Source organism: Electrophorus electricus, chromosome 5, assembly GCF_013358815.1.
Source record: "Electrophorus electricus isolate fEleEle1 chromosome 5, fEleEle1.pri, whole genome shotgun sequence".
NCBI lineage: Eukaryota > Metazoa > Chordata > Actinopteri > Gymnotiformes > Gymnotidae > Electrophorus > Electrophorus electricus.
Window position 1 is genome coordinate 13,901,847 of NC_049539.1, and position 22,822 is coordinate 13,924,668.

Consider the following 22,822-nt stretch of genomic DNA (forward strand, 5'->3'; position numbering starts at 1 on the left):
AAAAACCCCACACAACTTTTTTCCTAACCCAGCAAATATTACTCCATCTGCAATAATTCTTAACAAAAAGTTTTTTTTTAAAGTTGAAAAAACTTAACATGCGTGTCTTGTATGTACTTACTGCTGATATTGTACAAGTCTGTAAATGTCCCTTTGAGTCAGAATGTCAATTACAAAAGCATAAACCCTGTTTCACCTTGAAATGAGACACCGACACTGTCATCAATATTAATGCCCTCAGACTTACCTGCTGTTTTCTCTTCTTTTCAAACAACAGAAGGGAACCATCATTACGCTGCATAGCTAATGTGGAACATAAAAAAGATGTTTTTCAAAGAAGCTCGCCATGCAAAAGTCCCGGTAGGCACAATGGTGTTTAAATGGCGTGTGACAGAATCGTAATTCAAAAAAAAAACAAAACTTCCGTTTGAAGGAAAGGAAGATGTTCAGGGCAACAGCCGTTCATTAAAAAGTCAAATGTCTGGCGAAGGCAGGCGGAAGAAATGGGGCACTTCTGGGGTTGTGCGTCCTGGAGCTTGGAGGGGTGAATAGGGGTGTGTATGTAGTGTGTGTGTGTGTGTGTGTGTGTGTGTGTTTTGGGGGGGGGGGGGGGCTTGATTGACAGCTCTGTCGTCTGTCCCCATAACCCGGAGCAGGCCGCAAATCAGCTTGTGATGGTGAGGTGAGACCAAACACACAATATATGTAACGCATCTGAACAGCTGCCTAATTGAAATTGGAGTTCAAAGAGGACCAGTACACTGAGCTGGCCTTGGCTTTGCTAGTTTGTGTGCGCTCGCACAGTAAGCCATACTACTTTTGCTGGTAATAAAGTGATGCTTACAAATGCCCAACCACACACACACACACACACACACACGCACGCACGCACGCACGCACGCACGCATGCGCACAGAGCCTGGCTGCAGTAAGACGGAGGCTAAGCCAGGTCCGTGGCCGTCTCCCAAATCAAACTGCCATCCTCAGGTACGCAGCAGACATCGTGCATCAAACAGCGCTTCTCCGGACCTGGGTGCAGAGGTCCTGGAGGCGTTCCCGCCTTTCCCCTGGCCAGGATCACGCTGGCCCAGCCGAACCAGACAGGAACCCCAGTTCTGGAGAGCCCGGCCCGCCAAGAGAGACCAGGCCTCTACTGGGAGCCAATTATCCCAACTGGGTACTTCTTTCGATGTTAAGTGCTTAAGATGTTCGGCCACGATTCATCTCGCTCACCGTGATGAGCGCCGCGTTGGAAGGATGCTTCGGTCCTATTGGCAGGAGGGAGGGATTTCGGGTAGGGAACGGGTGGAATTCCGAAAGCCCTTCGCCACGCACTGAGGTGCATCCTTAATGTGACGTGTAGACACATTTATACTGCGAGAACTTTTGCCTCTAACAAACCTAACTTTGTGCAATGATCTCTGATCAGTGCTGAGACTTCCCATCACATGAGACATGTGATGGGAAGTCTGCGTGTTAAACGAAGACTTTACCCAAAAGGGGTGAAGTTACAAATAATTAACCAAAAAAACAAACTCTCGACTTATGCTAGCTGCACTAACGTCCAAGTCCCTGTTAGCGAAATGTCCCCGTGAACGTGTTCTCCATCTCTCTGGGAGGCCGACCTTTATTGCAGAAGTACTCCACGTCCTCGCAGGTGAGGTTCTCTGCCTCGAAGTCCGCCGCAAAGTTCTCGTCCGCGGAGAATTCCTCCTTGGCCGCCAGCTCGTTCCCCTCCGATATGCACTCCTCCTCCTCCTCCAGACCATCGTCCAGGGGACCTACGCACACAAACATACGGTCGCGCACCCTCATCAAATGCCCCAGCGTCATCGTCTGCGTCACCAATCGGTCGCCCTCGTCGCAGGACGCCACGGCGTAACAGCTGCATATTCTTTAGTCAACGCCAGGGACACCACCTTCACTCCCAAATTAACTGTTTGGCTTCGATCTCAGAAATACTGTCAGAATTAGCAATCCCTGCGACATTACACCAGTCAGTCAATCGGATTCTGTAATTCCAGTTCTGATGGAACAAACAGGTTTCTCCCCAAAATGTATGCTGGGACTTCTGACAAAGAAGGGATGCAGAGAATGTAGCCAAAATCTAGATTGATGAAAAAGGTTTGAAAACGGTACAGAAAACTGACCGACTATCAGAACATACTCTGATACGATCACCGTGTCTGAGGGCCTTTCTTGGAAAGGTAAAAGAAAGTACTGTAACATTCTGCAGCATCTCAAATGGTTCTTCCTTTCCGGAAGCAAACAGTAATAGCTGGGGCCATCGGCTTTGTAGCAACCGCAGAAGAGCACCATCCCACACGGGTCACCCCACGGTGCCCGCACTCAGAGCTGATGACTCAGACGTGGTCTCTAAAAAAACCCCGCGCTGTCCAATACGGTGCGCACACTCGTTGGTGAACATCACTATTTCCAGGAGAGGTAGTGTGGCTGCGTATTCAAAACACACACACAGACACCCACACACAGCCTTACTATAGAGTCAAATGTACACGTCCAGAAGCAAAACCAATTGCTCATAACCAATCACAAAAATGCAATAAATCAGCTCATAAGCACATGCAGGAAGAGCAGGACTGGGAGCCACTGCGTGTAAACTCCACAAGCGTCAAACCGTCAGGACAGGAGAGGAAAGTTGCTCGATGCCTCTCCACTCCAGAATTAGCACGGGAGCGGCAAAGAAACTACTTTTATTAATTTGTTCGCCTTATCACGGGGTGCAATGTTGATTTTCCATTTGCGCTCCATGCCTTTGGCTACTACAGCACCGCAGTCTTAAAGGCGGTGCTTTTTCCGTATGATTAACAACCCCCCCCCCCCCCCCCCCCCCCATCCCCATCGCGCAAATATTATTTCTTTAAATCTAAATGCTTTCAGGACTTTTGGCTTGTAGCTGTACATCTCTCACACTCTGATAATTGCATGTTACAGTTTAGCAGCAATCAGAGGCAGTGACGGAATTACATCTACCTGTATTACCTACCACCGGGAAAAAATACCAATTTGAATAAACCACGCGGCTTTAATCCCAAAAAAGGGGGAAAAAACCCGCCTCACTATAAATTAGGTGCATAGGGGAAGGTGAGTGATTGCAGAGCATTGTCGTGAGAAATGTAGACATTCAACATCAGTAGTGAGGTACACCAGGTTTCCAGAGAAATAGGGTGTTTCCGACCGAAGTCCTTCATCAGCCGTTCGAGCATACGAACTACTGGGCGATTATTCCGGTACTTCTTTTATTCGGCGGTCCGCTTCGCCGGAGCCGTCGCTGCGTTCGTTGGACGTTCCCTCGCGCCAAAGTAGCGGGGTTCCCGCGTTCACAGCCATCCCGGGAGGAGAAGGCCCCGGCGCGCCCACACACCGCAGTCCGGCCTCGGCGGTTCAACCCCCCCCCCCCCCCGAGCGGCTTTTCTTCCTGTGAAAGACCGCCCCTCCCTGCCCCCGCTTCCCGATCTGCGGCGGCTCCTTCCCGGCCGACCCCCCGCCCCCCGTCGCGGCTCTTTTCATTAGCGCTCATAAGCGCGTCCTTTGTAGCGCGGCGGCATCCGCGCTAACGTGAAGAGAATTAGCGCGCCGATCTCTAATGGAGCGCTGGAGTGCCGCACTTTAAATTAGCGGACGGCTGCGCGACGTTATCGCGGCACGGGTCCTTTTGCGCCGACGCACGGGAGCGGGGGTGAGCGAGGGAGGGAGAGAGAGAGAGAGAGAGAGAGGATGGGGGGGGGGGCGTTCAGGCGCCCGCTCGATACGTCTCAATATGCTAAAGTGCTGCCGTGGCGATAAGCATCGGACGGCGTATCTAGGGGAGACCGCTGAAGCTCGACATGTTTGGCAGTGTGGAGGAGAATGGAGAGGAAATGTTTATAAACACATAGCACACGCAGAAAGCACACGCGCTTGCGCACTCACGCACGCACTTTTTGCATTACTCTCAATGGAAATATCCTACAAAGACTTGGACATGGATAAACAAATAGTGTTGTTCCTAAATCTAACCTGAAACTGCACATTGCTTTTAGTTTTTCAAGTTTTTATTGGATTTACCTATATGTTTATTTTTGTAGAAAAACATTTTTCCTTGTGGGTACCAACATGTCCACGATTTTATCATGATTTTCTATTTTCTTGGGGCCACAGGGGTCCCCACAAAGACCTAAATACATGCCCACCCACCCACATACCTACCCACACGCATACCCACACACCTTTCAAAGAAATAAATTCATGGCACCAAGAGAGGGGACCCCTGTGGTGTGGGAGAATGCTAAACAAATCTCCCTGGGCCCCGGTCAGCAGAGCAGAGCAGCTAACGCAGCCACTAAGCACTCCAGCTACGGACGCATGGCGTCTACGGGACGCCCTCGGTCGATCACGTTAGACAAATGTTCGACCCGTTCCGCCCACTCCGACAGGCTGCTTCGTACATCCAGCTGCCGCCCGGTTCCAGTAGAAGTTCTCAGGTCCTTGGTACACATCTGGTTTATTATACTGTACCGAGAGGCTTTGCGATAACTTCAGACAGCAAACGAGAAGGAGAATGGCTCTCTGAACAACGGGCGCCTCTCCTCGGTTCCTGACAGGGCTGTCCATTGCTCTGCTGCTGAGAACCTCGCCATGCTGCGGTCACAGGCCTGTAGAGATGAGACTCACTGGATGCTGGCAGGAAGAATTCGGTATCGCACCCCTTTCAGCCAGCAACGGACCTCGGGAGGCCATGGCTCTGTTTTGTCAGTGTTTGGGGAACACAGAGAGCAGTAGATAGAATGGCCGTCCGCAGACAAGAACTTTATAAAACGCATCTTAGAAAGCGCCATGGTCTGTCATGTACACTGACTGTCTGTCTGCATATTACTTATGACGAGTCATGTATGTCCTGAAACTATTTTAGAAGATGTTTAAAGTCTAAACCAAACAACACTTAAACTAACTGCTGCTGCTGTAACTTGTAATTAGCTGTAATTAGCGTTATAATCTGGAGATATAACTGGTCTTCTGAGCTCTTTGGGGACTTACTGAGTATTACGAAATTGCAGCAAACTCGTATTACCAAACTTGCTGGAGTGAGGGGAAAGGAAGTGTATCATGACACACCAGAGAGCACCCCAAAATGGCACGGAGCACTCCAACATGGTAGAGAGCACACCAAGACACACTTGTCCAGATTAAACAGTGGAGTCCTGCAGCGTACAGTCACGCACCAGGTCCCGTGGGAACACCACCAATGGAATGAGGACTGTATACTCACTGACAGAACCTTGTCCTGTCCAGCACACACACTCCCTCACTCTCTCAAATAAAAAATCCCACCGTGGATCGAGCTAATGTGTCCAGGCGTGTCCAAGAGCTGTCCGGACCACACCTGCCTCTCGTCCCTGCGGCCTCTGTCAGACAGGTGTGAGGGAGTCCAATCCGGAGATACCCTGCACGGCCGCCTGGAAACACCCGAGCGTGAAAGCGAGAACCTCAGCCGACGCGGCTTCGGGAACATCGGACCCCGGGCCGTTCACGGGGCATGCTGCCTCAGAGAAGCGCTAGCTAAACAGGATCAAACTGAGGAGGGGTCTGGTGCATGGCAGGCCGGCGCCGCTCGGTGGCCCCTCTGATGACAAGGCTGCTTGATCAGCGCCAGACCCGGCAGGTCACCACCTCCCCTCCTCCGCACCGCCTAATTAGGGTGGAGGTAATTGAATCAGGACAGAACAAAGCATCAGATATCAACAAGCATGCAAATCACTTCACTCCCACCTCCATCATGTGGCTTTTTAACATTCCCCTTAAATCTCACCATGCCCGTTAAAAGCGGGGCTAAACGCGGGGGTGGGGGACAGAGCGCGGCGCTGTGACATCACAGCGACACACGCGCGGCTGGTCGATGTTCACGTCGCCGCTTCCACGGGTTTTGCCCATCATCCCCACAGGAGAGAGCAAATCTCCTTCAGCTAAGGACGCTCGACAGGAACTGATCGAACATAACGGTAGCGGAAGGGGACGAGAACTGGCGCTTTCCAGTGTGGAAGTGCGGGGGTATGCTGGAACATCCGTCCGCCCACGTTGCTTCCCAAGACGGACAGGAGGGAGGCCAAGATCTCCCCCGATCGCCTCTAGGAGCCCAGGAGACACTATTAGGGACATGCATCTGCACCTCCAAGGCCCACGCGGTACAATCTCGGCACATTGCCAACGATGCTATACGTTACACATACGAAGCGGGTACTAATGCGATACAATACGATTCACCCCATTGCAATGCTGTGTGAACTGATACGATCTGATTCAACACAGTGCGATTACAAATGATACGATAAGGTGCAGAAGTTCACCACGCCGTGCTGTTCAATATGAATATGATGGTTCGACTTTAGATCTTGGTTCTTCTTCTAGCTTTAATTATTAATTCGCCTCTCTGTGCATCTTTGGCTCTCTCTGTATGTCATGTAAGTGGCAAGGTCAAAGTAACTTAAGGTGCTGAGACCTATTCATTAATAGGAGTACAAACACAAACCACACATTTATGTTTATGGGAATTAACGCTAGTTGACGTCTGAGTTCATAACATTTGCCAGCTGGTCTGAGGTCAGTGGAGAACCAATCATGCCATTGCTGAGTGAATAAAACTTGCAATGCAACTTTAATGCAACGTACGCTGCGCGCTGCCATAACATGACCTCACTGTTTCCACATTCAATTTAACATTTAAAGATATGAGAGTGGGGGAAAAAAGCTTCTAAGTTGTTGGTGTCCTCACGGGTAGTTACTGCCCTGGCTGTGTGTGTGTGTGTGGGGGGGGGTGGGGGGCGTGATAAAGTAAGAGTCGACCGGCCATGCCTCCGGCTCACGCGAGACTTGGCAATGAGACTTGGCAAGAACTGGCCACTGACAGCAGTGTTTAGAGAGGAGGGCTCAAATGAAATATAAAATTGCTGGTCACGTTTCCAAAAAATAAAGACACAGGGCCTCCACTAGTGATTCTATTCAGATATATTTAAATCAGATTTTACTGATACAAAGACGTTAGAAACAAGGCATTTATCCTCATTTTTACCCAGTGCACACCTTTTTAACAGGCGTAGTCCCATCTTGAACTGTAATGCCAGTAGGTACCTTTAACTCTAGAGTCTATACGTTACAATAGGTTCCTGCACTAAGAGGCCAAAAACTAATACAGCGCTAAGAGTTCTGCGTTTACTCTGATGTATCGCTGCTGCTCTAAGAGGGGACACTGGCCCTTTTATTTCTGTGGCTTGTGTGAAAAATGAAACCAGTTTATCCAAGTCTGTGCAGTGATCAGAGGAATGGGGGCTAATATTCTGATCGCAGGCCAAAGCTAGCGGCCATCTGCGAAGCCGAGGTTTAGTGGAGGGTGGGTGTGCAGGCGTGTGTGTGTGTGTCTCTCTCTCTCCGTGCATGCGCGCGGGATCAGTTCAGACCGGTGTTCTCCCGTAGCTGCAGTCTGTGACCGAGAATGAACGGTGGCATTGTTTAACTTGATTTTCCAGTTGCTAAGCAATGTTATTCCCGGCGATTAGAAATGGCCATGCTCCTGAATTCGTTCAGCTCGCAGTCAACAGTCAACAAACCGTTTCCGAAGCCTGAGCAACAGGACCGGAGAGTGAATGTCTCGGAGAGGAGAACGGTAATCGGGGCAGCAGGCACACATGCTAACGGCGCTGCGCGAGTGGCAGCGGGAATGCCCCGTCAGCACCACGGTTGACATTTCACAGTGCCACAAGAACAAAGAAAAGCTGCCGTTACTAGAGGAAGACGCTAGTGTAAATGCGTTTGTTGGAGTTCTGTGCGAACACTTTTAAAATGCCAGATGTTCACTTAGAGAGGGATCTCTGTGCTAAATTACCCCAGTCCCTGACCAAATACGCTGCGCTTCTAGTATTACTCTTAAGAGTTAATGAACGCAACAATTTGGAAGTTCAGTTTCAAATAGATGTTTGTTAGTTATATCCATTAAAGGCAAAGAGTCCTAATTATAAGATTCGACGTTTATCACAGGTCATCAGCACAAATAGCATTTCATTATAATCACTGTGGGAAATAAACACGCACGCACACACACACACACACACACACGCATAAAACAGAAACACAAAACCAAAGTCAGCATATCCGAGTATGTGTGTGTGTGTGTGTGTGTATCCTGCTGATTTCCGTGTCCAGCTCCACCAAGCAGGAGAGGCATTAAATCCTGGCTGCCATTTGTCTGGCCTATTAAAAGTCTGGAAATGCCAGCCTCTCCCAGCTCCTGAGATCTGGCCATGACCTTCCCCCACCCCCCACCCCCCACCCCACACACACACACACACACAGACAGACACGCGCGTGTGCAGTCTCACCCAAATTGGCAGCTGCACCAATCACAGAGTGGCGTGCTCCGTGAAGCTCAGGTGTGAGCTCTTATTAGCTCCTGCTCTCGTCTGAGCGTGAGCCCAGTGTGGAGCGTGGAGTCTTCCGCACGCCCACGCACGCTCACACGCCCACGCATGCCCACTGACAGCTCTGCACCAGTCCACACGACCCACCAAAGAGGAACAGGCAGGCGAGTGCAACTCCGGCTTTGTTTGTCTGTTTGTTTCATACACTACTCCTTTCACAACTTCGTTGTTCAAAGGGTGAAGTTCTGAGCTGGTAAACCCAGGCTGTGTTGATGCAGAATGGTTTAGGCAGGAATGATGTTCCAAAACCCAAGTGGGGGATTATTCCAGAATGGTTTCCAAGATATGTAATTTACGTTAACTGTCTGGTTGGCGTCTGTGATGGGGATCAGCTGGCCGAGCTCTCCGAGGGCAGCGTGGCCGCCAGCGTCAAACTGTCGCTGCGCCCGTCGCTGTACTTTAAATCAGTCAAATTCCACATTAATGAACCAAATGGGAAGCCTTGGAATTAAGCGTGTCAAATACTCCAGATAAGGGATACACATACACTTTTCTTCCATCAAGGAGCAGTTTCCGAGATGGGTATATCTGACACGGCAATTTCATTCCGACAGTAAAAGACAGTTTCTTTTGCAATAAATTCCTCATTAATTCTAATTTGCTTCTGGTTCTCATTTCTGCTATTGATAGTGCCGCTTCTTAACATCCCGGCCAAAAAATAAAATAAAATAAAAAACACACAGTGTAGTAAGTGTGTGGAACCAGAGTAAAGGATAAGATCTAAATATTAGCCATGCCAAAGAGAAGTGCGATGAACATTTCAAAAGAACAATTCTTTATGGATCAGCTAAATCTTTTCCACTTTTTAATTAAAAGTAAAGAAAATAGAAGTTAATTATCCTGTAAAGATTAGCTGGTGGGCATCTTTCTGTAAATTAGTTCTAATTAAAAGGAAATTGTCAAATGACATTCAAAGTGCTGTCCTTTAAAAGTGAGACAGAAACAAGCCCCCCACACCCCCTCCCACACACCCCGCCCCTCTCTGGTTCCTAATTCTAGCCTCTTGAAGCTTATAGTTGGAGATTAGAATTCTGTCTGCGGCAGCAGGGCAGTATAAGGAGGAAGGGGACATGGTAGAAACACGTAGCCCCTCCACGAAGACTCCTCGCTGGGGAGCACCTCCTCCGCTCGGGGTGCTCACGGCTGCTAGGGGAATTGTTTGATAGTGCTGATTGTTGAGTGCTGTTTTAGGGTCAGGGTCAAAAAGACAAAGGGTGGTTCAGGTCCGCAGAATGTGCGCATGACGGGACGACACGGCTCTTCGGGGGGCGGGGGGTTGCCTGGACGAGGGACAATGCCCAGTGACCACTCCGACGACGCCTGCCGTGATGGAGCTGAACACCACCCTGCACGGCTGACGGTCGGCGATATACACACCGCCCTCTTTACCTCCTCACTTCATTTAGCCAGAACAGACTAACGCAAAAGCTACAAAGCCAACATGGGGAGGGAGAGAAGGACCAACTGCAGGCCTTGCAGGTTCCCAAACGCACGGCAAGCGTCGTCGTCTTAGTCACACGTCATTACGTGACATCAGTGACGACTGAGAGTGACGTAGCAGAACAGCAGGGCCTGGAAGAAACTAAAAAACCCTTTTATCTTAAGCTTCATTCACTGCACGCTGACTGGTGATTAGACTTCATAAAGGAGACATAAGGAGCACTCAAACACTGCTTATTACGTGAGAAAATTTAAGCTCAGGCTATAGATTTGAAGACCATAAATGGCAGCAGTGTAGTTTGGCAAAAGGTGTCGACGGTCCGTTAATTAGGACAAATATTTTCTTGAAGACGGCGGAAGAGGAATCAAACGTGTCCACGCGTTTTATTTATTTTTAACCTTTTCTTAAAGGTCTTTATTCAGCAGAGTTGCCTAGGGTTGCCTGTAGAACCAGAGATCCAGCTCTCCCTCAGAGGAGTGTGTGGTGTGTGTGTGGTGTGTGTGAGAGAGAAGGGGAAAGCCTCCTCCATAGGGAGGAAGAGCTCTGGCAGAAACATAGAAGACTCCACAGTGACCTTTCAACAGAGCAGAGGAGAGAGAGGGCCTCTGTCAAAAGACTCCTCCAGAGATGACAATCCACCCTGCATTCCACCTCACACACACACACACACACACACACACACACACACCACTATACTGCGACCTACTCTACACCTAGACAACCTTGTGTATTGCAGCTCTTCAGTCAGTAGAAGATTATGGTCTGATGTACTTCACCACTGCCCTAGAGCAGGACCTAAACACCAATCATTTTAAAGAATCCCATCCATTTTCCATCAAAACCAAAACATTTCAAAAGGACAACAAAACTATAATTGCTCGCACCGCCAACGCCATCCTCATCGTCATCTCCGTTACCGGTGTTACCGTTCTAAACGCCACTGTGGAGCTAGCAGCCCTGATGATAAGAAGTAGTATATTTGTTACAGCACAGAGCCGCGGGACAAAGGAGGGGTCCATTACAATCGTATCGCCCAGGCCCTGGGAGAATACTCCATCCCAAATATCCCAGGCTCCCTTTTACAGAACGCCACCACATTACAAGCAAATTACTAGTGCAGCACGATCGCGGCAGGCTGGAACAAAGGCAGGCCGCCGTAATTATGCCCGGCCGTGTGTGGCATGCGAATGGGCGCCTTCCTCCAGCGGGGCGCTCCCTCGAGGACCCCGGGCATCAGGACGCCGGCCGAATCATTTTGCGCTCGGGCCCCTGCCCCGTTATCGTGTTTGCCGCGGGTGCCCGGTGTTTACACCTGACTCGGCCAGAGAGGGTGACGCTCGCTCTAATTGCACTCTAATGTAGGAGCTCGGCGGTGGGGATTTAAACAGCGGTCTGCGGCCCGCTTCCACCCCCGGGCGAACCTGTACAGTCCCCCCACCCACACCGCCCCCGTCCCGGAACCCGTCGTTTCTCCGTGTGCTCCTCTTCGACTTTGCTCAGAAACCCACGCGACAACGGAAGCCTTGGCCACTGCAGGAGTGTGATATGTGCAAATCACATTTTGCAGATGAGCTCGAGACTCCTTAATATTCAGATATCTGACGCGCCGCTCTGCACACCCCCACTAAGATCTGGGGGGGGGTGGGATGGCTGGCGAGAGAAGAGAGAGAGAGAGAGAGAGAGAGAGAGAAGAGAGAGAGAGATCTGCTCATCATTACAGCGTGCATTTGCCAGGTTTACACTATTAGATGTTTCTCCCCGCAAATTTGCAGCCGGATGCATACATCGTACTTATCAACGGCAACAATGCAGGGAGTCAAAACCCTCCGGAAGATTCGGGGCGAAAATCCAAAGTCGTTTTTACCAAGCCTTCCCCTCGTCTGCGGATTACGGGTGCCCCCCCCCCCTTGCAGAGGAAGTTACATGCCGTAAGCTCACTTGGCAAAACGTACTGTTGCCGCGAGAAACGCAGAACGCGTGCGCCTCCCCACCGCTGGCAGCGGAGCGAGCCCAGTTCGGGACGGCGCCATCCAAATGCGCCCGGGCCATTTTTAGTCCATTAGCTGCCCGGAACTGCGACGGGGCCGAGCCACTCCCGCTCAGCGCTCGGCTTCAGAAAGAACCGACCCCAACGTTCACTCGGCGAGTAAAAAGCTTTCGGTCATTCCAAAGAGCTTGAGCCAATCAAGCGGCTAGTTTGTTAGCATTAGAGAGTGGTGACCGGTGCGGGTGTGCCCCAGGGGTGTCTGCTCGGCCCCTTGGGTTCCATTACTTGCTGACATCTGCCCCCTTATCTCCCTTAAAATTTCATTCCTCACTAATTGGTTGACAGCAGCGCTGCAATTTCGATAAAGCAACCTCCCCTCCCTCCCCTATCCACATCGTATTTGTCTCCGGCTTGTTACACCCTATGTCAAATTTGTCTCCGTGCCATTTTAATTACAGCCTCAGCAATCTCTCCCGTGGCATTCTGGGACAACACTGATCTGCAAAAAAGGTGATAAGTGGCAGACGCCACCCAGCTTTGGTATCAGTCATAAACAGACACTTAATTGAATCATTTGACCTCAGAGGCTGATCCGCATGCGGTAGTGCACGGCAAAGAGAGGAGAACGATTTTGGGAATATCGAAGGTGGTTTGGTCTGCAGCCCGACGCCCGCAGTAGGTAAAACGCAGCGGTTTTGGCCGCACGCCCACACTTCGCCAATGTGGGCCACCCTATAGGACTGATAAATGTGTCTGGTTGGCGCACGCGCATGTACGTATGCGCGTGCGAGCGCGTGTGTGTGTGTGGAGGTCCCATGTTCCCTGTATTTACTACAGCAGTCTGCTCTTTAGGGATAGCTGTCAGGAGATGATGGCATGGGTTCAACACTGCAGCAGGTACACACACACACACATATACACACACCCAGAGTTCAGCGCCGATTTGACTGCTAGCATTCTTTTCTGCCCCCCACCCCCAACAGGCGGGCCTCTTCCAGATGCAGCCCAGTTATCAATCCGAACAGACACGCAATCCGGGTCCAATGTCACTTCTCCTCATTATGTTAATGGTTAATACATGCAAATGAAAACATTCCGGCAATTTGATTTCTTTGAAGATAGTTTGCATATTGTCTTAGCCATAATGACTGCACACTTTGCGCCCTGACTTTCGATTTATGCAAGGCTAGTTAGTTCATTTTTATCAGCACCAAGTTCATTTCTAGGGCTACTGGAATGTGGTGCCCCCCCCCCCCCCCCCCCACACCCCTTCTCCTCTCCTCACTATTTAACTAATTAGGATTCAGGTAACATAAGCAGATTTTTCACGCTATTGGTGTTTTTCTTAATTAAGAAACAAATGAATTCTCCCCAGCAAAATAGATGGAACAGCGGGATACGGTGCCAGGGGGCAGATGCCACTGGTCTTAATTAGAAGTCACTCTATTGTCTGAGCCTTTCAAATGGAGCTCCAATCTAAATGGATATCAAAAGAACTGCTGGAGTTGTGTGTGTGTGGGGGGGGGGGGGGAGGATACGACCATGTAAAATAATAAGAACATAAAGATAATGGAGGACAAAAGATTTGTCCAGGCATTCGGAGACTTCAACCTACGGGGGAGCGGGGGTTACTTACGCACACACACAGAGTTCATGGGTGGGGCTAGCGACTCTGATCCCCGGCAAAGGTTGTTTGTCGCCAAGCGGCTGCTCTGAAGAGAAGACATTCGTACTGTCGCCAAAAAAAGCGGGAAAAGTGTGGTGCAGTGAGTAGGAAGTGCGAGCCCCTTCCCCCCCCCCCCCCCCCCCCCCCCACACACACACACATCAGGTTACCAAAAGTTACAAAAAGAAACAAACTACAAACCACAAGGGGGGGGGGGGGGGTGTCTCAGGGCGGAATTCTGTGCTAAGTGCAGCCATTTAGGTCAGCTGGATGTGTGCGCTTGCGTGTGTCTGGTGGCGATAACATCGCCGGCCCGTCTGCGTGCCCACTTGAGCTGCCAAGCCCACGGGTTCTTCTTCAGACAGCATGGCTCAGGAGCTCCCAGCGGAGTGGGCCAGGGGCGGGCCATCCGTGCCCAGGACCGCCCGCATCCGGGCCAAGCCGCCCGGTGCCCAGGGGCTGCGCCATCTATGCCCGCCTGGACGCAGCCCAGCGGCCCAGCGGCCCATTTCAAAGGGGGTGGGGGCGGTTTGGTGGATCAGGTATGCGGTGTGATATCCTTTTCTCTTTGTAACGCACCCTGTCAGAGACAGAGCCAGATGGACGGTTAAAATCGCACAGAGTCGCGCTTTTCATTCAAGCCTCGCTCTTGTAATTGATTTCGGAGTTTTTCCGGAGAAAAAAAAAAGTCCGAATGCCATTTGAATGCCGGATGCCATTTGAAATTCCGAACGTGGGGGAAAATTCTCCTCATTGCAGCTTTTGTTTCAAAAAGTCGGCTGTTAATTGAGGTTACGTTGCAACACCTCCCCCCCTCCAAACATACTGGCAGAAAATTTGAACAAACTATCTTATCAAGGACTAGGCCAGATAAGTCAAAGAGGATTTGAGCTTTGTACAGCTTTACTGCTTCACACTACAACTTCAATCAAATAAATTAGCCAGAAAAATGTTTCATCACAACACAAAACATGTAATTTCATCCATACTGCTGGCAGTGTGCTGTCAAAACATTTCCAAGAGAAGGGGGGGGGAACACACTGAACCATCATTCAAAATCTAACAGTTTCATGCAAAGCTATGCACATATGGTTGCCTAGGCCGTTAAGAGTGTCTTCCTCATTAAAACAGGCACGTTTTAAACACCTCTACTTATCCCGCCAAATTACCATAATCCTCCCTCCGTTCACCCCTGAGCTCTCGCTCATCTGCACTGCCGTTTGTTTATTCCCGTCTGCCCGGGAGATTAGGAGGGGAGATTACCTAGCAGCGAAACACGAGACGCCATCAAAGACGGCTGGGATAATGTCGCCGTCTCCGCGGCCCCCCTCGTGGTCCCCTCTGCCTGCGACTCACCGCGCACTCGGCGGAGCGCGGGAACAATGGCGGCAGAGGTGCTCCGCAACGCGTGACAGCGGGACGCGCTCGTCCTCCGGGACGGGCCGCGTGTCAACGCTCGGGCGGGACACGGCTCCGCGCTACGTCCCGACAACCCCCCTCCCCCGCACGCCAAACAGCACCCGCACCCCAACGTGGCTGCTAGACTTCTTCTGCCAATTTGGAATATTGTTATTATTCGAATCACTCGGTGGGTTTACGTATTGAGAACCGCTGTAAGGGAGGGTGGTTTGCCCTTCTATAATCAGTGACTGACTTATGGTTTCAACTGCAAGTAGATAAAAATGTGACTAACTTTTAAAAAACAGTGCTGGCAAATGTTCCATGCATAATCGAAAGATTTAACTACATATACTACATAAAAACGCTGATACCAAAAGCAACAAATAACGAAATAACTAATCCTTCAGAGATCCTTCTTAAATCTGTCACACTAACTCCCCCCCCCCCCCCCTCACAATCTATGCACAGAAATGCAAAAATAGAAAGGACATTCAGCTTCAAATATCCAATCTGAATGATCAAAAACTTAGACAATGTCGCCTTATGCAGCGCTTTTCTGTTGCTGCCTAATTATTTGTCAATTTATTTATTTATCAGGGCAATACACATTGATCAGCGTTAAGTAAATGTGCCAGCCTTCATCCTTGGGATCCTTCATGGTAGCCTAGCAGTGAGCGACAGAACGCTGCGTGTATCTGATCTGATCACCCATGGGGGGGGGGTCAAGAGTCGACGAGGTCGCAGGTGTCTGGGAGAGAGAGAGAGGGCAGCACACCTCTCTCACGCCGGCCGGAATTTACACAAAAAGAAAAAAAGAAGAAAAAAAAACCAACCGCCTGCACCCTGGATCCAGGAAAACTGTGTCACCCTGGGTCTTGGAAAACTGAGAAAGCCGCTTTAGCCCCTCTTGCAAGGACTCGGCAGTTCTCCTGGTGAAGGCGCGGCGGGTCGGGGGGGGGGGGGGGGGGGGAATTGGAGGAAAGACAGATGGAGCAAAAAAGGAACAACAGAAAGAAAAGAGAAAGAAAAGGCAGAAGGGGTGAGACGGGGACACTAGAGCAACTAAAATAAAAGCGAGATTTCAAACCTTTTTAACAATTCTACATTATAGCTCGTCACGCTGTAATGGGATCTACAGGTTGCCCCCGACAACCTTGGTCGAAAAAACCAAGAGTCATTGGATTGGAATCTGCCGGTGAGCCCAAAGGTCGCAAGCTGGGCCTGACCAGTTCACACCATCTGTGGCTCAGGGCACAAACGCTTGAGTCCTCCGAAGTGCATGAAGATGGACATCAGCTTCCTGCGTTACTTCCATTGAAGCATTCAGACCGTCAGTCCGGGTCAGACCAACTCTATCTTGCGGGTAGAACTGATGAGCTCCAGGTGTGTGAGACGACGGCCTCAGGCTGCATTCACACACTACCACAGGTGTTGGCTTCAGCTCTACCGAGTGCCGGAGCTCAGCTACACACGCGCTTACTGGCCGGACGGAACCGCCACGCCAGTCTTCCCCTACCGGACGGACCCCCTTCCCCCGTACGACAGCCGCGCTCAGGAGCTTTCCGCACAGAATCCTGCTCGGCTCGTGAGGGCGAGGGACGTCTGGTGGACGTGTGAGGACTGAGCCAGCTGACCAGCGTCTGAGGAGACCGGGTCTTCAGACTGGGACGTGCACTTCGGACACCACCATAAAAATAAAAACAACAAACACCAACTCCTCTCAGTTCCTGTCAGTGATGTATTGTATTGTACACTATGTCATGATATATATGATGCGTGTAATATATTGTATGTTAACTGCTCTTGCAAAGGCCTACTGGCCTTTGCAGTATTGATACTCTATTGGTTGCAATATGCAAATGATTCCTCAAACAAGACTTTTTTTTCCCCTAACTGTGGCACTGTGGCTTCGGATGCCGAGGTCGACAGTTCTCTGGATGTTTTGATGAATAAAGGCAGTCTGGTGATCCAACGATAACAAACATTTATCTCAAAAATAACGCAGGCCAGTCTTCAACACAGTCCCATTTAAAGGTTCGCAGACGTGTTTTATAAATGACGTTTTGTTTAGATTTTTAAAAAATATGTTGCCAGGCATAAGCACTGCGGCAGTGCGCAGCAGTGTAACTGCACCAGGACGTGCTGTCAGTAGCAGGCAGGCCTAGTTGCTACCGCACACGCAGAAAAAGTCCCACTCGTGTTTTTATTTAGCAGTCGGGAAAATCGGCAACCCACCGCAAACGCTTTGAGGTCGTTACACGGCAAATAAACCCGAGGGCCTTTTTGCTCCGTGCCATTCCTGACATCTCCTCCGACAGTCCGGGGATGCCATAAGCACGATGCAGACTCTTCCCGGCCGCTCCGAGCCGTGCCGTATGCCAGCGAGAGTGGAATACGGCAAACACGAACGGAAATTCTGCGCTCAGTACACCGTCCCAGGAGCACGCGTGCTGATACCTCGTCGAAGGCCCATGGCATGGACGGAAGCCACACCACAGTCGCCCTTCCCTAAATAAGAGATTTTTTGCATCCGGAGTCACAAAGCTCAAGGTCAAAGAGACATAGCTGTGCCAACATCATATATCTGAAATAAAAAACTCTACATAGATGGAAACCTCGTGTTCTCTCCTCTAAAAATAAAGATCATATTCTGTGGTACTCATGTCATTGACATGTCATGCCAATTCTTTTAATTGCACATAAACACAAAGTCTCACACACGAAAAAGTCTCTCACTCAGAAACTCTCTCTCACTTTTTTTTTTTTGCAGTTGCATGAATAGGTTAATCATTACTTGCAAAATCTGAAAAGAATCTGGAATCTATGACCGTAATCTACACCTGTAATCTATGTCTGGAACAAACTATACAGGGAGACAGTAAGATAACTGCTGCATCACCTTTTGATGTAAAAACTTCACAAAAATGTGACAAATATAAAAGCAGGCAGACATTAGAAAAATAAATAAAAATATGACCGTCAATAAAATCCCAGTGGAATCTGATATTAGTGAGCAGGCCAATCCTGTAAGGACTAGATAGCTTTGTTATCCATCGTTATCATCCTACAGTCTTAGTTTCATATGGAGTACTATGGACATAGATTCCATACTGTAAACACACACAAATCAATGATTGGGGGACCCTGCAGCTCAAAACAGGTTAGCTGAGAACAGAGAAATGCACCCAAAACACAGAGCTAGGATCATGTTCTCAGATGGGTTTCTCAGACGGGAGCCTTACGGAAGTTTGCGTCAGTCTAATCGCGTATACTGTGCAAGACATGCCTGTTTGGCTTATTAGTACCAAACATCCCACATTTGTGCGCGCGCGCGCACACACACACACACACACACACACACACACACACAGAGAGAGACAGCATTTTAAAGGTCTCTGGACCTGTGCACTATTATTGATAAGAAACAGAAGCTGGTCAATATACATCATCTAGCTGAAAGGATTACATTCTTATCTGAAATGATATTCAGTAAAGTATGACCACAGAAACGCTACTGGAGTGTTCGTTTGGATCTGGTCTTGTTCTTATTTTTAAAGGGGGAGTGGACACTTTATTGGAATTAAGATCCGTGTCAAGATTAGCCGGAGAAACAGAGTGTGATTCTCCTTTAAGCCTCTCCTCCGCCGAAGTTCCTCGCGCGTTTGATGCGGTTTTCCTCCGGCAAGCGACCGATACAGGAAGTTCCTCACGTGACGCATTCGGTAACGGTACTGTGTCTGCGGCTTAAACGTGTCGCACTAAAAAAACAAAATACCCCCCCCACACACACACACACAGGACAGTTCTCCTCGCTGCTGCTACTTCAATCGACATTTTGGAAAGAACTGTGCTAAAGCCGAGCGATCTCCAAGTGTCACGCTGATAAGTGAGCGGGGCGGGGGTGTTTTTTGTTTGTTTGTTTCCTGCCCTCAGCACTTTATTATAAAACATATTCAACATCAACAATAACTTAAACAACAACAACAACAATAATAATAGGCAATAAATTACTTTGATCGTGGGGTTAGATGGCTGGTGCAAACTTGTGTGTGGCTAGTGTTTCCCCCACTCTTCCCTAGAGTAAAGACCACCATATTATAACCCGCTGTTCTAATGTTATCGAGTACGGCCCATATCACTCGCTCATTTGCGACGCTTAATTAAGAGCCTCTCCTCCCCTCCGGTATGCCCACCAATTACAAAAAGATCATTTGCATACTCCACGCAGGCAGTTGGTGGGAGGGACCTCGGACAAAGAATCTGCATTCATCACCTGCCTCCGCCTCCCGCTGGTCAGCTACTCAGCGAAAACAGTTTGCTGTTAATGCCGCCGACGTGAATCCACCACTCTGCACACGTGCACCATCATTAATCACAAACCACTTGAATCAATATGAAAAATACTGGAATACTTTGATCTGATGATTAATTACAAGGTCAAGTGTTGAAAGCATCTACTTGGCAGGTCTCTTATAATGCAACCTGGACAGCTATAACTAATAACAGCGGTGTAGCATGTATAGTAGGGCCACATCAGGCCTCCTCCTCCTGAGACGGTTCAGAAGCAGAGCTGGACGTGTGTGTGAACAGCTTCCCGGGAACTCTGGCACCTGATGAAGGGCACAGTCACACACACCCACAAGCCATGGTCAACGCACCTGGAATCAGCTTGGCACTAAGGAGAGGGGTGTGTGCTAAAACAAACACACACACACACACACACACACACACATGCGCGCGCGCACAAACACAGACCCGCACACACACACCCACGGCCGGCGTTTCTAATTGGCTAATGTATGCAGGAGCCTCTCCAGGTTGGAGGGGTATCAAAAAGCAATCAACGCTCCATGCTTGATGAGGCCGGCGCCGCAACTCGGCCAGGCCATGAGGAGGCGATGCTCTGGCACGGTGGAGGACCGCTCGTCTCCAAGCGCCGCCCCCCCCCACCCGCCCCTCTCGCATATCCACCGCCCCCGCCCCATGCCCCGGCCCTGCCGAAATACCATGCTGTCGCAAGACATTGTGCTCACATAAGGAATCCAGGAAAAAGAGAGAGAGAGAGAGAGAGAGAATGAGTGCGGGTTCATCATTCCCATCACAGTCGGAGCGGGAGAGACCCATTTGTGCACTCGTGCATGCGGCCGCTGGAAGCCAGTGGCCTTAGCGTTGACTCGGAGGGGTGGGGGCGGGGTGAACGGATACCGCGGGAGCCCCGGGAATGATGTCTGTGCTGTGAAAGGAAGGTTCAAACAATGGAAAGAATAATTATCCTGAGAGGTTTTAGTGCAGTCCTGCCATGTGCGCTGGGATCGGACAGGACTGAGGGCATCTCCAGCCTGAAAGCAGCGCTTCTGTTTTGACTTTAGTAAAGAAAACCCATTATTGGGACCTCAATTTCAATTTTTCCATGACTGAAAAAACATAATAAGGGATTTCTTTGGGGGGGTGGGGGGTGGATAATTCTTCAGGTTGCATGTGTGTGTGTGTGTGTGTGTGTGTGTGTGTGTGTGTGTATGTGCGCATGCGTGTACATGTGTTTTACTGTGTTTGTATAACTGTGTGTATATGTCTTCAGGATTCCATAAAATCTCATTTCATGCACAAAGCTGCCTGCTTCAGTTATACAAGGTACAGATAGGCAGGTAAAGTGGCTAAGCTGAAGGAGTGCGTGTGTGTGTGTGTGTGTGTGTGTGTGTGTGTGTGCGCACATGCATGCGTATACGTGGGTGTGCACGCATTTATTTGCATGTGCTTCCATATGCATGTGTGTGTGTGTGTGTGTGTGTGTGTTGTGGTATAAAATCACCGGTCAAAAGCTAAAACACACAGAAGCTCCTGCACCTCAGAAGAGGTCCTGAGGGGTTGTGTGTGTGTGTGTGTGTGTGCCTGTATGTATGTACATAAAGTACGTTAATACAGTGTGAAGAAGTCCACACGCATACAGGAGGAACACAGCGAGTCTATACAGAGCACACTGGACCCTCATCACTCCTGATTCCCCCCATCGCATCTCTCTCTCGTATCAATCTCTTTCTCTATGTCCCAACCCTTCTTTCTCTCTCTCTCACACAGACAGAGAGAGAGAGGGGGGGGGGGGACACTGGGATCAGAGCTCCACTTAGACCCAGAGCAGGAGGATTTCACAGATGGCCACAGCCAGACTTCAGCCTTTGCCGAGAGGAGAGTGAGAAGCGCAGGCCTGATTTCACACCGGAGCACGTGTAGATGCGCGCGTGTGTGTGTGTGTGTGTGCGTTCATGCCTTCCTGCAAAAAGCAGACCTATAATCCACCGCCTGTGACAGGCCTGGAGCGATCCAACCTCCCAGCCTCCGCCCAAACCCCGGGTGGAGCCACACATGAGCAACGCCTTGCCGCTCATGCCCACCTCTGGGCCACAACCCCCGTGACCGACCCCCTCCCCCCCCCCCAATCACATTGCCCTACATCTAGCCATGAGACGACACTTGGGCTAACGCGACCCTCCGACCGGAAAACTGCACGGACACTAAACCCGACGGAAGCATCTGCAAGTGTCAAAAAAAAAAAATAAATAAATTTTAAAAAGTAGAAAGATGACTTGCCATCAGAAAGGAAAAGATCCTGAAATCTACAAACAGGGGGACGAGTTCTAAAGAAATCGCCGCAATGAAAAGAGGGGGTTCGACTAAGGGAGCGGTGGCACGTCGGACGTAGCGGGACGGCCGCGGCCGGAACGCCTGGGAGACGGTCCCGCAGTTTCCAGACTATCGACCGGGATCTGTCCGCAAGATGGCTCATTGTTGCCGTCAGAGGCAGTCACCAGGACCTCCGCGCGAGGAGCAGCTGAGGTCCTGCTTGCTGGAGACAAACGGTCTCCGTCAGACGTCTCGTGCACAGCTCGGGCAGGACCGCCTCCCTTTGGCCCACTATGTCCGAGGGGTAAAAGGAAACGATCCTTTAACAATAAAGGCCCGACTCCCTCAGTGGAGAAGAGGCGAACGCTGTCAGGCTTAAAGATAAGGGCGTGGTTTTGGATCCAAAGGTGGTAAACACTAGCCAACGTGCCCGTTTAACCCAACGGCGGCACCGCTTGGAGAAAAAGAGGGACTTTTATGCTGACAGTTTGTGAGGCAATTTTCTACTGAACTCGCCACTCAAACCTACTTGAGGCAAAGCAGAGCAACAAACTCACCCCCCCCCCCCCCCCAATGTCCAAGGCATATATCCTAATGTACATCCTGCTTAGTAGGTGCATGCTAACAGTTCAGGGTAAAGTGACCAGTATATTAGTGCGACACATAGTAACACTAATATTAGTGCTTGTTCAGGAAAGCCTGTGATGACTAATAAAACACAGCACTGCATAACAATGTAATGGAACATGTGCTCCAGCCCGCGCCATGACCCGTTTTCCAAAGCCAGTTTCCTGAAAGCGCACAAAAGGTGGAGCAGCTGAGAGGGGAAAATACGGAGAGAGAGGAAGGGAGCGAGCGAGAGAGAGAGAGAGAGAGAGAGAGAGGGGAAGACAGACATCTGTGACCTTCACGTCCTTTGTATTTGCTTAGTTTCCTCTGCACTTCAATCTGAGAGCGTGGAATCATCGGATCCCAAACGAACTGTCAAATGTGGGTGATGGAGGCAGAACTAGGCATCAATCAATCAGGCCCCCACCCACACACCCCCTTTTTTTTTTTTTTTTATCACCCGGGTTTTTCTGCTGTTCCTCTTATCGTCTGACCCAGTCATCCTCTTGATCTTAAAGCTTACGGTGAACCGGGCGATGGTGGACACCTGGGCCAGAAGCTGAGAGCACCACACAAACAAATAAGCACTCTTTCCTTCTTTCTGTTCAAAACAGCATTAGGAGACTTCTGTT

General features: G+C 49.9%; 1 protein-coding gene across 2 annotated transcripts in view; it reads right to left on the minus strand.

Moving 5' to 3' along the window:
• zfpm2a (zinc finger protein, FOG family member 2a) overlaps positions 1 to 22,822 on the minus strand; it is a 109,183-nt gene that overhangs the window by 78,521 nt on the left and 7,840 nt on the right. The window contains exon 2 of one of the 2 annotated variants that reach the window (XM_027009469.2): positions 1,626 to 1,781. The exons of the other annotated variant lie outside the window; for it this stretch is intronic. Coding sequence (XP_026865270.2) covers positions 1,626 to 1,781 — 156 coding nt within the window. The remainder of the gene's footprint in view (positions 1 to 1,625; positions 1,782 to 22,822) is intronic. 2 annotated transcript variants of the gene reach the window in all.